At 44.5% G+C, this 17543-nt stretch overlaps 1 protein-coding gene across 1 annotated transcript in view; it reads left to right on the top strand.

Annotated features, from left to right (window-relative positions):
• CACHD1 (cache domain containing 1) overlaps window positions 1–17543 on the top strand; it is a 212934-nt gene that overhangs the window by 66574 nt on the left and 128817 nt on the right. The window contains exon 2 of the mRNA XM_068242486.1: window positions 15502–15564. Within this exon, the coding sequence (XP_068098587.1) occupies window positions 15502–15564 (63 nt within the window). The remainder of the gene's footprint in view (window positions 1–15501; window positions 15565–17543) is intronic.

The following is a 17543-nucleotide window of genomic DNA, read 5'->3' as shown; positions in this document are numbered from 1 at the left end:
GGGCTTGCTTGCTCTTTGGCTGAGAAGTACCATTAACTCAAAAAAATACTCGACTATCTGACTCCGACTCCTCAGTTTATGAAACCTCCGACTCCAGGTACCCAAAAATTGCTCCGACTCCAACTTTGACTCCACAGCCCTGCTTATGGGGGTTAGTGAGGGGCTTCTGTAGTCTTACATACAAACTTAATAGTTACGACAATATAAAAAGAAACTCAGAAAGTTAAACTTTTCTTCAAATATCATGGGCTAAATTTACCATAGGTCATTTTTTTTATTTTTATTGGTTTATACACTATAGCACAGTGGCCTAGTGGACAGCACTCTCGCCTTGCAGCGCTGGGTCCCCGGTTTGAACCCCAGCCAGGGCACTATCTGCACGGAGTTTATATGTTTTCCCCGTGTCTGCATGGGTTTCTCCCGGGCCAGTCCAGTTTCCTTCCACATCCCAAAAACATACAGATAAGTAAATTGGCCCTAGATTACGATACATACATAGGCATATGACTGTGATAGGAATTACCGGTAGATTGTGAGCCCCTCTGAGGGACAGTTAACCTCCCTAGCGGTTTTGACGGTTATGCACGTCACTACAAAACATGCTGTGAACAGTACTGACGTGCATACACGTCAATACTCTCCTGCACTGTATACTAGACCCTTGCTTGACACATTTTGGCAAGTTACAGGAAAAAGGTTATGAAAATTAATTGCATCACTTTTTGCACAGAAATCCTGGGAAATTGAATGCCAGGGAGGTTAAAGGGGTTCTGTGGGCTATAAGAAAAAAAAAAGTGTCACTTACCTGGGGCTTCTACCGGCCCCCTGCAGCTATTGAGTCCCATGTCGTCACTGAAGCTTCCTCCGTTCGTCGCCACTAGACAAATAGCACTGTGACTGCACGGCCATGCGCGGCCTCACTCCCGCGCGTGTCATAGGGAGCTTACTGTGCAGATGCAGTACAAGGTTTTCTTGTACTGCGCCTGCGCAGTAAGCTCCCAAAGACACGCACGCAGCCGCAGTGCTATTCGTCTAGTTGAATAATTAGCAGGTCACCAGCGGTGACAAACTGAGCAGGCTTCAGTGACGGCGTGGGACTTGATAGCTGCAGGGGGGAGATAGAAGCCCCAGGTAAGTGGCACTTTTTTTTTAATAGCCTCTCAGAACCCCTTTAAGTGACAAGACAATATACTCTGCACAGTGCTGTGGAAGATGTCAGTGCTATATAAATAATGATATAGTATAGGGAACTCCTGCCATGTTGCATAAGACTGAGCAACTGCTGCCAAGATACATTGTACATGACACAATGACTAATGGCACAGTACACAAGCCACAAAAATGAGTGGGTGGTCTGGTTTTGGCCCTTGAGTCTTAAATCAATATCCAGTAACTTTACTAAACGATATATTCCTTAATGAAGTCCGGTGTGAGTGACCGTAGCACAAGGCTGAACAAATACTAGGAGCTGTATAGCCAGTGCTCTTTGTTTTTATAACTTTCTCATAATGGTTGTACTGTGCAGGTGTGGTCAACACCTGAACAGTAGCACTAAGCCTTGCACAGGCAGCTTCATGCTACTGCGCAGGTTCACGCTGTACTTGTACCTCTGAAGTACAGCTGCGCTCATACACGGGTGCAGGCATGGCCACGAGCATATGCTACAAGCTATTGTTAAATATGTTTAGAGAGTTCTAGCACTGGAACGGCTATGCAAACAAAGAATATCGCTGTAACAATTAGTTGAAAAAAATCCATAGGCGCACCTAAAGAATGTGTCGAGGCACACGGGTTGGGAACCACTGCTATAGTACATGGAAATGGAGAAATGGTTAATTCTTTTATTTTCAAGACTGTTTTGCCCTATAAAATACATATAGATCAGTTAGTTGTGATAAGTAGTGATAAAGTTATTGGCAAAGGAACGAGAACCGTGCTGAAGGCAGAAATTGCTCTGGTCTATAAGGGGAAAACAACCTGTAGTGGTCAAGTGGTAACGACAGCACAGTTTTTTACTTTATGTTGGCATTAAATTATTGAACCATTTGTTACTGGGATGTCCCCATTAGGCCTGAACGATTTCAGGAAAAAATTGAATTAAGCGATTTCTGTCTGAAATCACGATTTCGATTTGATTCACGATTTCCTTTAAATCAAGCTTTGTTCCCCTGTGTCTCTCTGTCCTCTGCCTCTCTGTGCACCCTCTGTGTCTCTTTGTGCCCCCTTTGTGTCCCCCTCTGTTTTTCTGTGTACCTGCTCTGGGTCTCTCTTTGTGACCCCTCTGTCCCCCAAGCTGCGGCAGTGCTGGATATACTTTCCAGCACAAGTTCAAAGATGCCCGTCTGTCCACTTCTCCTGCAAGATCTAATGCACGGCATACTTCCTGTATGTCTTGTGACATACAGGAACCAGGAAGTATGCCGTGCACATGAGCCGGCAGACAACAATATAGGCCAGACAGTGTTGGGTTTGTGCGGAAGGTATGTCAAACACTACAGATGCTGCGCGCCGCACTCGACAGGACTAGGGGAAGTATGAAACCACTTCTTCAAACTTCCCTTATGCTGAAATTACGTCATCGCGATACTCGCTGCTTTGACTATTTCGAAATTGTGATCTTGGTGATCGCGATTTCGATTTAAATTCGATTTATCTTTCAGGCCTAGTCCCCATTGCCGCCATTTATCCTCTTCCTGTAGTTTTATGTAACAGATGTATACTACTATCCCTGTCTCTGCTCTGCAGGCTTCCATTTCCTGTATTGTTGTCACGGGGAGGGAAGTATGGAGAATCTGCCCAGTTGTCACAGACAGCATGAAAAACCTGATGTTTCCAGCCCTATCCTAATCTATCTAGACCTTAAAAATGTTTTGTCTGAAGTTTCTTTGAAGTGCAGTTGTTGCTGTGCCAACAATGTGACACTTATGACTCACAATCATAAATGGTAATGCGGTCTTATGCGACGTGACATCGTGGGAAATCGAGGCCTTCTCAGAAGTCTCACAGACACGGCATTGTCATGGTTATTTATTCAGTTTGATCCTGTGATTAGATAGGAGTGTGTGACGGCTATAATGCCATGCTTATAATGGGGTGTGTCCGCACTTCTGCCTGCTGACCATAATAAAGACATTCGCTTTCAGGGGGCCTTATCTCTTTGTCATTACGTAAACAGACAAAATGGCTTTCATGTTTCGCTGATTGATTTCTGTAGTCCCTGCTAAGGTAGTTCACTCTTGGGCTGTGTTCCCGCTTGAGATGACAACGGACATATTTGTGTCCATTCTCCGCTCATTGCTAAACTATTTTATATATTGGAGCCGTTCACACTTGTCACTCTGCAATGGATCCGTGAGATCTGTTGCCGTAAGCAGTTTTGTGCACTTTTGTGACAATAATCCTGGACATTCCCCGTGTACCCTTTGGGGAACACATCTACTCTGGGCTACAGCAGGACCACAGTGGGCTACAGGCCACGTGTCCCGCTGCCTTCGGTTCCTGTATACAGCCCTGTGGCCGGCAGAAACATGGGGATTTCCATTGGGCTGCAAAAGACCAATAGGAATCCTCAGCAACAGGGAGAATTCTCATTGGTTCATGGTGGGCCAATGAAAATTCTCCCTGTTGCTAGGGAGAATTGGTTCATTGCATCCTATGGAGAGACCCATGCTCCTGTCGGCCTCGGGGGTTGGGTAAAGGGGGACCTAGCAGCTGTGGGACAAGATCTGACAATAATGTCACCTGGTCTGCTGCATGCTTGTTCAGGGTCTATGGCTGAAAGTATTAGAGGCAGAGGATGAGCAGGATAGCCAGGCAATATGTATTACTAAAGAAGAAATAAATATGGCCACCAACATATCCCTCTCACTTCAGTTGTCCTGTAGGGCTCTTTCACATTAGGGCAGATTTTCTGCGTTTCAACGCAAAGGGTAAAGTTTGCGTTACCCAAGGTGAAATGAAAGTCCATAGACTTTCATTTTAGCTTTCACATATAACGCAGCCTTTTTGTGCGTTGCGTTACACTGCACCCAGGCGCAGTTTTTCGGCCGACGCTAGCTTTATGCGTTACAATGTTAGTCAATGTAAAACGCACACTATGCGTTTTTAATCCGTTAACGCAGGCAATCAGTCCCAGAATGCAACAGAGGAACAATGTAGAAAGTTGAAAACTAAAAGAAAAAAAATTACCTGCGTTTTTCTATGTGCTGTAACGCATTGAAAACGGATTAAAAACGCACACTCACTGCAGTGCAACGCATATCAAAATGCATACAACAAAACGTATGCTTTGAGCGTTCTCCAACGCAAGCTCTGATGTGAAAGAGCCCTTTACTGTTGCCTTGGACTATTTAAAGGACAACTGAAGTGAAAAGTATATGGAGGCTGTCATGTTTAGCTTTTAAACAATACCAGTTGCCTGGCATCCTGCTGATCTATTTGGCTGCCGTAGTGTACGAATAATACATCTGAAACGAGCATGCAGCTAATCTTGTCAGATCTGACAATAATGTCCGAAACACCCGATCTGCTGCGTGCTTGTTCAGGGTCTATGGTTGAAAGTATTAGAGGCACAGGATCAGCAGGGCAGGCAGGCAATTGGTATTATTTAAAAGGATATAAATATGTCAGCCACCATATCCCTTTGGCTTCAGTTGTCTTTTAAAGGCATATATGTGCATTCAGTTGCACGCCCCCAGATGTGGAAACGTACTGAAAACAGATGTACATTTCATGCTGTAAATTATGCTTCTGTTTGGCCTTGGCATTTAAGATTTTTCCTGTCAGGACATGAACCAATCAGCTCCATAGGTCAGCCATTTTGTTACACTTGGAAAGAGTGACGCATTAGGCTCCTTGTCGCTTGCTGTCCTCCTAGTGAACAGGCTCCGCCCTTGAAGTGACCTTTTCTACCCCATCCCGCAGACAGATTTTCACTGAGCTGTTTTCGTCAATCCGGAACTTTTTCCTTTGACTGGAATCTGCAGTTTCTGTGCACTCTTTGCCTTAGGAAGGCCTAAAGAAAATTGCTCCCTTACCAATAGAGGCGTCTGATCCGTTCCAGCTGTATGAGGAGAATATTATTTTCTTCCAGTCGACCGATCCGCTCCCCAAAGACTATTTGTCTAATGTAACATATTCTGGCATGAACCTCCGCATGAGCTGGCTTCGCTTTTCCCTCCAAACGCTGTAGAGATTTCCACACTGACAATTTTTATCCTGTGAACAAAGAGCTATATAGATGATCCTCACTGAAAGAAAAATTCTATGCTTTTTATTTTTCTTCTTTTTCTCCGTTTTTAAAGCAGCAGTGACACTACTTAACATGTTTTGTACTGTCCACGTTTTGATTTCAGTAAATCTTATATAGTAAATAAAGAGAAACCTGTTCCTGGCATTTTCCATTTTTACTTCTGACTTTCTTCTTCTCCTGAAGCCAATCCTGGTGTAATTTCCTCCCTTACTGTTTTATTTTCTCCTATAAACTGCACGATCATATCTAGCTTGCTTTGTAAACACATGTGAGCAGCTTTTTCCTTCTCAGCCTTATGTCACACTAAACTTCCCTCAGCCAATCAGTAATGAGCAGGAATGTGGGAGGGGAGATACAGAGTTTCCTTTGCTTTGGCAATGTGCCAAACAATGCCATGCTGTCTGAGATGAGATTTATTACAGCAGAAACATTTATGATTAGATTAGAATGCTTGTAATACAGGGTCAGGTTGCAGGCTGCATAATTAACACAGAGCAGTGAGGTTAATGGAATTTGATTTTGTGGCTGACAATCCCTCTTTAACAGCTAACTTTAAAGGGGCACTATGGTGAAAAATTGTAAAATTTTAAATATGTGCAAACATAGACAAATAAGTACATTTTTTTACAGAGTAAAATGAGCCATAAATGACTTTTCTACTATGTTGCTGTCATTTACAGTAGGTAGTAGAAATCTGACATTAGTGACAGGTTTTGGACTAGTCCATCTCTTCATAGGGGGATTTTCAGCAAGGCTTTTATTCTTCATAAAGATATGCCCTAAAACGGATTTAAACAATGATGCTGGCCAGCCTCCCTGCTCGCTACACAGTTTTTTGGCAGTTGGACAGAGCAACTGCCATTCACTAAGTGCTTTTGAAAATAAATAAATCCCTGAGAATCCCCCATGAAGAGATGGACTAATCCAAAACCTGTCTCTTCTGTCAGATTTCTACTACCTACTGTAAGTTACAGCAACATAGGAGAAAAGTAATGTATGGCTCATTTTACTCTGGAAAAACTTAGTTCGTATTTGTCTGTTTGCGCATATTTTAAATTTTACAATTTTTCGCCATAGTGTCCCTTTAAGCTATTCTGCGTAACATTTGAAACCACCTTTTTTCAGAGCTATGGATTGTGACCTTCACAGACCACTATCTCTGCCCTGTCCCCTTGCAATCTGAACAGCATAGTAATGATTTGACAGTGGCAGTAGTCCCAGCCACAGAGCCTGCTGTTGGCTCAATCAGCTGGGTGCTTCAGGCCTTGTGTTCTGTGCAAAAAACAGTATTTGAGCACCCCACTTATTAAGGAATTAAATTGAACATTTAATTGTCAAGCTGTAGTTGGGTTTTAAAGTTTATTTGAGCCGTGGACCTCCATTGCAAACATGTGTTGTCTAAGTTCCCCTCAGATATCTGCCATTTGGACAGAGACAGCTCCTTTCACTAGAATGTCATCTCATTCATAGTTTAGTCTCTTTGTTAGTTTCAGTGAAGTTGACCGCAATACCTGCATGCTTTATCTTGATCCGCCCCTTTAATTTGAACAAACTACAGTACTGGCAGGGGAGCATTCAGACGTAGTGCTATCTAGGAATAATCAATGAGATGCCATTGTTCCTTGCATTCAAGCTTCATGTAAATGTTATGCTGCTTGAAGTTGGACCAAAAAAAAATGTCAGGCCAGTTTGGGGGAACCAGTTAACCTCTATATGTTTTTGGGCTATGGTAAGAAACTGGAGTGGCCAAGTTGGTGCCAAACCCCACACAAACATAGGGAGAACATACAAACTACATACAGATAGTGTCCTGGTCCAGATTTGAAGTGGAGACTGTGTTGGAGTCGGAGTCGAGGAGTCAGGACAATTTTGGGCACCCGGAGTCGGAGTTGTGGATTTCATAAACTGAGGAGTCGGAGTAGGATGATTTTTGTACTAAATCCACAGCCCTGTTAAGTATTAGATTAAGGAGTCTGAGTCGAGGAGTCAGAGTCTGAGCCATTTTGGGTACCTGGAGTCTGAGTCGGAGTCGTGGTTTCATAAACAGAGGAGTCGGATTTGGAAGTTCTTGTACCGACTCCACAGCCCTGTGCTTTCCACTACATTGCCATGTAGTTGGCTATAATCCGATAATAATAATCCGAACATTTGTATAGCGCTTTTCTCCTGTCGGACTCAAAGCGCTCAAGAGCTGCAGTCACTGGGACGCGCTCAGGAGGCCACCCTGCAGTGTTAGGGAGTCTTGCCTTGAACTCCTTACTGAATAGGCTGTAAATACATTGAAAACAAATTTTTATAGCATTGAATTATAAAATACCTTATGGATTTTTTCCTAGCAAAGGTGGTGCTAGGGTGAAGGGCTGTGGTTAAAAGTGGCCTTGTTTACAGCAGGTGGTAGGAGGCAATATGAATTTGTGGATTAAACTGACCCAGAACTCAGCCAATCAGTGTGTAAATAGGCCTCTGCAATAATTGTGCAGCAGCCCGGTGTTTGCAAGTGTCGCTGTGGCGCTAGCAGTGCTGGACATAGTATGTGTGCAACAGCCTGGTGTTTGCCAGTGTCACTGTGGCGCTAGCAGTGCTGGACACAGTATGTGTGCAGCAGCCCAGTGTTTGCCAGTGTCGCTGAGGCGCTAGCAGTGCCGGGCACAGTATGTGTGCAGCAGCCCATTGTTTGCCAGTGTCGCTGAGGCGCTAGCAGTGCTGGACACAGTATGTGTGCAGCAGCCCGGTGTTTGCCAGTGTCGCTGAGGCGCTAGCAGTGCTGGACACAGTATGTGTGCAGCAGCCCAGTGTTTGCCAGTGTCGCTGTGGTGCTATCAGTGCTGGACACAGTATGTGTGCAGCAGCCTGGTGTTTGCCAGTGTCGCTGTGGCGCTAGCAGTGCTGGACACAGTATGTGTGCAGCAGCCTGGTGTTTGCCAGTGTCGCTGTGGCGCTAGCAGTGCTGGACACAGTATGTGTGCAGCAGCCCAGTGTTTGCCAGTGTCGCTGAGGCGCTAGCAGTGCTGGGCACAGTATGTGTGCAGCAGCCCATTGTTTGCCAGTGTCGCTGTGGCGCTAGCAGTGCTGGGCACAGTATGTGTGCAGCAGCCCATTGTTTGCCAGTGTCGCTGTGGTGCTAGCAGTGCTGGACACAGTATGTGTGCAGCAGCCCATTGTTTGCCAGTGTCGCTGTGGCGCTAGCAGTGCTGGACATAGTATGTGTGCAGCAGCCCATTGTTTGCCAGTGTCGCTGAGGCGCTAGCAGTGGTGGACACAGTATTTATGCAGCAGCTCGCTTCTTATCCATGTCGCTAGGCGCTAGCAGTGCTGGACACAGTATGTGTGCAGCAGCCTGGTGTTTGCCAGTGTCGCTGTGGCGCTAGCAGTGCTGGACACAGTATGTGTGCAGCAGCCCAGTGTTTGCCAGTGTCGCTGAGGCGCTAGCAGTGCTGGACACAGTATGTGTGCAGCAGCCCGGTGTTTGCCAGTGTCGCTGTGGCGCTAGCAGTGCTGGACACAGTATGTGTGCAGCAGCCCATTGTTTGCCAGTGTCGCTGAGGCGCTAGCAGGGCTGGACACAGTATGTGTGCAGCCGCCCAGTGTTTGCCAGTGTCGCTGTGGCGCTAGCAGTGCTGGACACAGTATGTGTGCAGCAGCCCAGTGTTTGCCAGTGTCGCTGAGGCGCTAGCAGTGCTGGACACAGTATGTGTGCAGCAGCCCATTGTTTGCCAGTGTCGCTGAGGCGCTAGCAGTGCTGGACACAGTATGTGTGCAGCCGCCCAGTGTTTGCCAGTGTCGCTGAGGCGCTAGCAGTGCTGGACACAGTATTTATGCAGCAGCCCGGTTTTTATCCATGTCGCTGTGCCACTAGCAGTGCCGGGCACAGTGCTCATCTGTTTCCCTTTAGAGCTGTGGATGAGAGCTGTGTAGTAAGTCGCCTGCTCGCTGTGTGACAAGCACTGCTGTAGTCAGATTACACAGGCAGATCCTCTGTCTTCAACATGTGGTACCTATTTCTCTGCTCTTTCACCTCCGTCTAACCTCCCCTCCTAACCTTCTGCAGCACTGATTACTTTTTGGCAATTTTTCAGAGGGTCTTTCTGTCCCTGATTGCAAAGCAGGAAAAAAATACTGGTGGGGCCTCACAAGGCCTTTAACTGTTTCCTGACAGAGAAAATCTGACTGCACGGTTGGCCACAGAGTATCTCAGGTTCACTTTAAGTACCTTTTGGTGCATGCCTATGTGTTGAAAGCAAGGCTGTGTCTTTCAGGGAGGGAAAAGTCTGATACTTACCTCAGTAGAGATCCTCCAGAGTCTTCCCATGTTCTCCTTCAGACCATCATCGCTGGCCAGACTCTCTGAGGGTAGGTGCACACATAACATGAAAGGCTGCATTTTGTGTCATGTTTCATTATATGTTTGTGTTTTTGGTGCGTTTGGGTTAGAGGTTCTTACCGCAGATGCGTTTTCAAGCGTTTTGCATGCGTTTTAATGTTTGCAGTTCGCATATGCGTCTTGTATGCGTTTTACAATTGCGTTTTATGCAAATGAAGGAAGCTGAAATGCATCACAAAATAATTTTTTTTTACAAAAAACACATGGAAAATGCATACCATTGCGTGACTTTTGTCGTGTATTTTTGATGCGTTTTTGCATACCATGCAACAAAACCAGCGTTTTGAAAATGCATGCATTGAAAACTCATGCGTTTTTTTCTTGTGACCCATGGACTTGCAATAGCGGCAAGAATGCAGCGTTTTACGCAAAGCTAGCGTTTCTGTACCCAGCCTAAAGTTTGCAGCCTGTACGTGAACCATCACGGCCGCATTGTGCAATCACATGACTGCTCGAGCCTGCGCTGTAGCATAGAGTCCTCTATTTGGGGCATTTATTTATGAACTGTAAATGCTTTTCAGACATTTTTGGATAACTAGGTCCTTATTCAGGTTTGCATAAAAATAATTTATCATTTTTTGAATTCACAAAATATACTAAAATTGGTTGTCCTCTTGCACAGGCTGGAAGTAATGCATGGAGAAATACACCCTGTATGTATTTAGAGAGTTTAGCCTCCTCATTTGTGTCTAATCACTAGTTGTAATCTCTCCCCTGTGTCACACGACTGCCTATGGCAGAGATGTCAGATAAGACCATTTGAAAGCCCAGGCTGATATTGATATGTCTGCTTCCATGAATCAGGAAGAAGAAACCCTGCAGATTTATTTTAGGATTTGTATCAGGCGTAACAAAGAAATGTTTTTGTTTAAAGGTTATTATGCTGTTGCGTATCTTCTAGAGCAGAGAGGACGTTCTGAGTTCAGGTCCGTTTTACAAAGGCTTGGGATGCTGGACCTCATTTTATAAACTTAAAGTGTACCAGAGACCAACGATACTTGCCTGCAGCTCTATCGGGTACCGTTACTTCAGCCAGTCGCGGACAGAAGAGAAGCACAAAACCCGTAGGGTCACCTAAGCTGGGTCCTTGTTTCAAAAATGAGATAGGTCAACACGATGAGCATGCAATCAGTGTCTTTCACCCATTAGCAACATGCACTGCTTTTGACCTCAGTCATTAGAACGTGTTGTGCTGTAAATTCTTGGAATGCTTTGCTCTCTCTACTAGCAGAAAATACAGAAACTAAAGGCAGAAGTCCTCTGTTATTGCCTCACACTGCCCTCTAGTGACAAGTGCCCATAAATACACATTACAGCAGTACTAATTAGAAGCAGGGAAATGTAACCAATAAGAAAAAAAATTGCTAAAATAAATTGCCCCGGAGCATTTGCAAGCCTCTAAATAAATTGGCTGCAAAAGAGTGAAAGGTAATTGGTGGTATAACCTACTGGATTCCTTTTACTTCAGGTATCTTTTAAAGCGCAAAGGGAATACTCTGTTACACAGAATATATCTACTACTGCAGGAACTTTTAAGAATAAGTGCAACTACACAGAACTAAACTTTTAATAAATTAGTTGCCACCTTCCATCCGTTGGCCGTGGCCTCCTCTTCTTCCCAAACATTGATGCTTTGGAGCGGCAATCAAATGAAGAAATAATGCTGAGTGTTTCAGTGGACCTCTGGTAACTGAGATATCTCCCTCGTGCCATGGAGCAAGCATTTGTGAAATGTCTGACAAATTGCTCCTGCACAACTACGGTACCTGATTGTGAGCATTTCAGAGCTGTGGAGTTGGTACAAAAATCATCCGTCGACGTTTATGAAACCACCAACTCCAATTCCAGGTACTCAAGATTTCTCCAACTCCGACTCCACAGCCCTTGCAGGGCTGTGGAGTCAGTACAAAAATCATCTGACTCCCAACTCAGTTTATGAAACCACCGGCTCTAGGTATCCAAAAATTGCTCTGACTCGCAGCCCTGGTGAACAATTGATCTCTAATGGTTGGAGAGCGAAAAGTACAACCTAAACACCTTATACCTGTTCCTACCAGGGCTGTGGAGTTAAAGTCGAGGAGTCTGAACAATTTTGGGTACCTGGAGTCAGTGGTTTCAATAAACTGAGGAGATGGATGATTTTTGTTCCAACTCCACAGCCCTGGTTCCTACCAGTCTGCACCTGTGGGCAGCAGGAGCCCTTAGGGCCCATTTCCACTGGCCACCGCGCGCGACTGCGAGATGCGTGGTGGCACGAATCCCAGAAGCTGTGCCATGCACGGCTATGGGATTCACAGCCTCCCTCACGGCAACTGATGGGAATGTCGGCCGAATCACTAAGGTAAGCGATTTGGCCGGCGGCACCATAGTTTCCTATGGCAGAGTTTCCCCGCGCGGTTCGCCTGCGGGGAAACTCTCCGAATTCGGCCCGGTTTCCACAGTAGTGGAAACGGGCCCTTAGTCTTTTCAGAATATTAAACAGTTTGTTTACTTACAGCACACCTGTGGGCAACATGAGCCCTTGTCCATCACAGGATAATAGATTGTTTACTTACAGCTCTGCTTCTTCTAGCTGATTTATGAAAGTAGATGGAAGATGGCCTTTTAGTTGAATTGAATGGAGAGGTCATCTAGCAGCCGGAGGGAAGTATATTCCACTAACTACTATGAACAACTAAGCACCCAACACCTGCCCATATGGGAGCAAGTACTGGGAGAGACCACTAAGGCAATCATGGAAGACTTTAGGGGTCCGTTAGCTTGTTACCATCATAAGTACTTGACCTCGAAAGTTGAATGTTTACTTTTTGCGTTATTTAATTTACTTTTAATGATTAATTCACCTGAGCTATTTTTCTCACACGGAAAAAGAAGAAAGGGAAAAAAAAATCACATTTTCCTCTCTCGGCTTTCCCTGCAAGTCCTGGAGCTGGGCATGTTTCTGTCATACTGCATGCAATTATTTTGTAGCCTCAGGGAAGTATTGAGAGGCATTATCTGTGAACTGGTGCTAGATTGCCACCCCCTCCCCTTACCATGAAATGGAACAGTCCTTATTAAACATGGCTTTACTGGTTATAGGGAATCTGTTTAAAAAGTGGCAGTTTTGCTAATAGGTTTTTTGTTTTTGGTATCTTGGAGTTAATGAAAACCAGAGCACTTCTTTGCTCAGACATTAGAGGATTTGGTGCATTTTAAAGCGTTTAAAGCAGACCTGTTGCGAAACACACGGTTCACGTAAAACAGTAGGGGGCGCGCATCTGAAAAGTCAAATGATTATTTTGAGCAATAAACTCTTCACTGATGTGAGAAATGGCAGAGACTTTGATGTGGAGCCTCAGGCTGGGAGCACACTTAGCAGAATTACGTGCGTTAGTCAGTAGTGAACTGAAAAATCACATGCAATTTAGCAAAGTGTGCTTCTCTATTATTGTTTAGTATTGATATAGCACCGACATCATCCGCAGCGCTGTACAGAGTATGTTGTCTTGTCACTAACTGTCCCTCAGAGGGGCTCACAGTCACATGTCTATGTATGTATCGTGTAGTGTATGAATCGCAGTCTAGGGCCAATTTAGGTTGGAAGCCAATTAACTTATCTGTATGTTTTTGGGATGTGGGAGGAAACTGGAAGTGCCCGGAGGAAACCCACACAGACACGGGAGAACATACAAACTCCATGCAGGTAGTGCCCTGGCTGGGATTCAAACCGGGGACTCCTTCTCTATCTGCCTAAACACGGAGAAGCTACGGTTCTATTACCTATTGCATGAAGGTATACAGTTTGCAGTAGGGATCTGCAAGCCATTGATAGCACTCATGGGACAGATCACTTTTAAAATGGCTACCGTCAGTCACTTCACCTAGTCTGCAGAATGGTGCAGGAAGAGTGCTTTGAGGCGTAGTTGCCTTCCTGCCATGGATGTTGTCTCCTGAGAAAGCACCAAGGCATCCTTTCCCCTCCTCCAATCATCGCATTCTGTATCTGCAGTGTTAGTGTGCAGGCAGGAAGTGACATGCAGGACTCGCAGGAAGTGAGGAGGGTGCTTGATGTGGAGAGGAGGATCGCAGCAAGCAGATAACTATTCCTTTCTTCCCTGCATGCTGCATATGGGGAAAGAGGGAGCACAGAGGGCACGAGAGGGGGCAACATGAGCAGAGGATTATTAGGGGGCACGAACAGGGGCAAGGAGCAATATATTTAGGTCAAACGGGTGAATTATGTACATCTGAACACTTTATGAAGGTTTAAGTGCCCCAATTATGACTTAAACTGCATGCTTATGACTTTTATTTGAGTTAAAGAGGACCTGCCTTGGGTTAATACACTTTATGGCTGAAACAATTCTTTTGTGGGTCTGAAAAATGGGTTCAGCCAACAGTCTGTGTGTACATTTGACCACAGCATTTCTGCCAACATCATCCTCCTCCTCTTCTCTCCATGGGACTGGACTGTACAAGCTTATTCAAGCTTGCATGGTTGCCACTGGTTACTGCGCCAACTGCCTGCTGAGTGAGCATAAATAATTATTTTGGCCAGCAAGTCCGTAAGTTCCTCGACACATCTTCTGGTGGGTATTCAGTTTTAGGTCTACTTTGCCTCAGTTTTCCTTCTCATTTGATGTATGCATTTGGTGTTTGTGTATTACCCATCTCCTGTTCTCCCAGTGTGAAGATCTCCCTGGTAACCTCCTGCCTCTCCCCTGACCATAAGGGTCTGTTCACGCGGATGTCTACACGGCAGTAAACAATGGCCACAGCACTCGGCGTTTGTGTGCGGTCCATTCAAGAATGGACATCTGCCTGCACGATTCTTTTTCGTCGTCTGTGCAAATGCCGCGCTTTATCACGCCGTTTCCCATCATCTTATATCATTAACATTCAGGATTGGCTAACTTTGGCACTTCCGTGCCTTCCTCTGGGGGGATCAAAACGCGACACATTTCCCAAATTTAACTGATCGTTGCCAAATGCTTAATAGAAAAGCATTTTATTGAGACGTAGGAAACCATACCATTTACAAAAGGACAGCATTCTTGTGACCAAAACACAGACATGGTTCGCCTGCCAGGAGGTACTACTAACCTCATGTTAAAGCAGTAGGATTAGCCATACTATGCCAGGGAAAAAAAAACATCTATACGTAGATAAATACTTGATCTACTTGCATAACAACACATATATTGTACTGTCCACGTTTTGATTTCAGTGAATTTCATATAGTAAATGAAGAGAATTCTGTTAGTGGTGGGGGCCATGTCTTTTGCCCACAGTTTGAGGCTAAATACTGATGTCATTTCTGCCTTTAACTCCTTTTTTTTCTTTTCTCCTCCAATCGCTGAGTCACCTCAGCCTTGCTTGTAAACATAAGTGAGCAGAGGATGGTGTTTCAGATAGGCAGCTAAGCAGGGAAATAAATGGAAAAGAAGGAATATATTATAGAAAAAAGGAACCCCCAGCATGCAACTGTTTGGCTCTGACCATTAAAGGGCCAGTGCTCCTAAAGTATGTGATAACTCCAAACCATAACAGAAAAAGTTTTGAATGCACGATTAGCATCTTTATCACTTAATACACTCAGGCCAGTTGCTGTTGAAATTTGATTTTTATGGTGACAATTCCGCTTTAAGTGCAGTATCTGCTGTGTTTGGTCTATTTCCAAAATCCATAAAATTTGCTCTAGCATGTATTGGCAGATCATTGCCCATTCCAAGATGTAAGGTTTAGTTTTGGGGGTTGATGTGTGTATAGAGGGTGGGTGATGTGCTGATGATGCTTTGAGTTTTATAGTAGCTGAAGTAATGCTTAATGTGTTTGACTTTTTGCTAGTGAAGATCTTACATTTCCTTTCTCTTTTGTTTTGTTTCAGAAAATCTTCAATTCTTTTGTGTATACAGAGAAGATTTCAAATGGGGAAAGCGAAGTTCAACAGGTGAGTCCTTTTTTGATAAGTTATCCTGGTGGGTGACATGAGATGGCTGCCATATTGCAGGCTTGTGCTTCAGTAAAAATTCTGGCATCTGGATAGTGCTTTTTTCCAGTCTGACACAAAGTGCTTGAGAACTGCAGCCACCCTGGAGTGCTAGTGAGTGTTGACCAATGACTCATTACTGGTTAGGTACTGACTCCAGTCAAGATTCAAACCCCAGCCACTTCCGTCAAAGGTGGTATCTTTAAAGTAAACCTAAAATGAATTAAAAAGAATTAATGCATACTGTGCAGGCGCTGAACACTCCCGGCCGGGGGAGCACGAAAGGGTTGGGTGTGGCTTTACTGCCCCTGCGTCGACTGGCCTTAACTGGCCGACGTTACCGAGAGGATCAAGGAGGTGGAGGACGGTGGCGAAGGAGGGATCAATGTGTATTCATTTTTCCTTTGAATTCATCTCGAGTACACTTTACCCACTTCAGGTTACGCTGCTTATTCCGGGGGCAACTCGCACTGAACATGTTGGCAAGGCACTCGAGAAGGCAACTTTATATATGCCCTTCATAGAACATTTTTAATCATTACAATAATGGAGAATATCTTGTGAGTTTAAGTGGCCTGTGTAAAAAGATTGGTAGAAATCAGCTTAAACAATGGCTTAATCAATCATTCCCCTGCTTGCAATCTATACCCTCGGCCTATACTCGAGTTAATAATTTTTTCCAGTTTTTTTGGGTCAAATTTAGGGGGTCGGCCTATACTCGGGTCGGCTTATACTCGGTTATATACGGTATGTCTCTTATAGTTTTGTTAAGACTTTCCTAAGTTTGATCATAGTTTTGAAAATTACTTTTTCATGTTTGATTGGCTTTGTCCCTACCCATTTATTATGTGACATGCGTCCAAGCTTTAAGACACACAAAAATGTATTCGACAACTCTTCATGGTTAAAATGATACCACACATGCCTCATTTAGTAACACACTTGTGGTGCAGTCTCCACAAGATATATAAATAAGTTGGGCTTAAGTGATTAAAGGGAACCTGAAGAGGCTGCCATATTTATTTCCTTCTAAACAATATCAGTTGCTACATTAATGTTTAGATCACACACCTGAAACAACATTCTTGTTAGAATGTTGTCAGAGAGAGATGAAACTCAAAATCACATTTTTGCTCTAAAACATTAAACACAGTAAAAAAAATAAAAAATTTAAGTATGAAACAGTATAAGACTTTTCTAATGTCATTTGAAGGCATATTTGCATTTCATTGAAGCTACTTGTGTTTTCACACTGAATGGAGAGGAGTCTATTTGCAACTCTAGCTTACTAGAGAGCTTTATTTCGGTTTCACGACTGCTGCGGCTGATATGTTTTGAAGGACAAATCATTTTTAGAAGTTTAAAAATGACAAATGTTATTCCTATTGAGTGCCCAATGACACGCCGTAAAGTTCTCTTTCAAAGATGGTGAATGGCTGCCATATAGAAAGCATGAGTTTTTTGTTCTCAGTCCCATGATTCACGCACTTTTCCGTAACAAACGCCCTCTCTAGAATAACTTTCACCCGCGCAGCAGAACTGGAACAGGCCGAGAGCGTATAAATAAATTAACATTCATTCAGAGTTCCAGCCGTGGCATTCCTCCAGACTGTCAGCGGTACTGTTACTGAAATGTTTGCTGACCTCCAACCCCCCGGCGTAGCAGCCAGATGAGTGGCGCAGGCCCGGGAAAGGGTTAAGGCACTTGTCTTGAAGTGCGTTTCCCCAGTTAGGCCCCGTAATCTGACACTGTGTAAACTGAGGCCGGTGAGATCACCCAGAGCTGCAGGAGCGTCTCTCAGCGCGCCGCCACCACCGGACGCCGCAGCCTTCACTGGCCAGATGTGATATAAACAAGCAGTGGAGTAAAATCTCAGGCCTGGCTGAAGTCTGTCATTCAGCAGAGCGCAAAAGGCTTACCCCAAATTGATGGATAGGCC

The sequence above is a fragment of the Hyperolius riggenbachi genome, chromosome 6, assembly GCF_040937935.1.
Source record: "Hyperolius riggenbachi isolate aHypRig1 chromosome 6, aHypRig1.pri, whole genome shotgun sequence".
NCBI lineage: Eukaryota > Metazoa > Chordata > Amphibia > Anura > Hyperoliidae > Hyperolius > Hyperolius riggenbachi.
The sequence above is the reverse complement of the archived record's forward strand: the minus strand, read 5'-3'. Positions and strand labels throughout refer to the sequence as shown.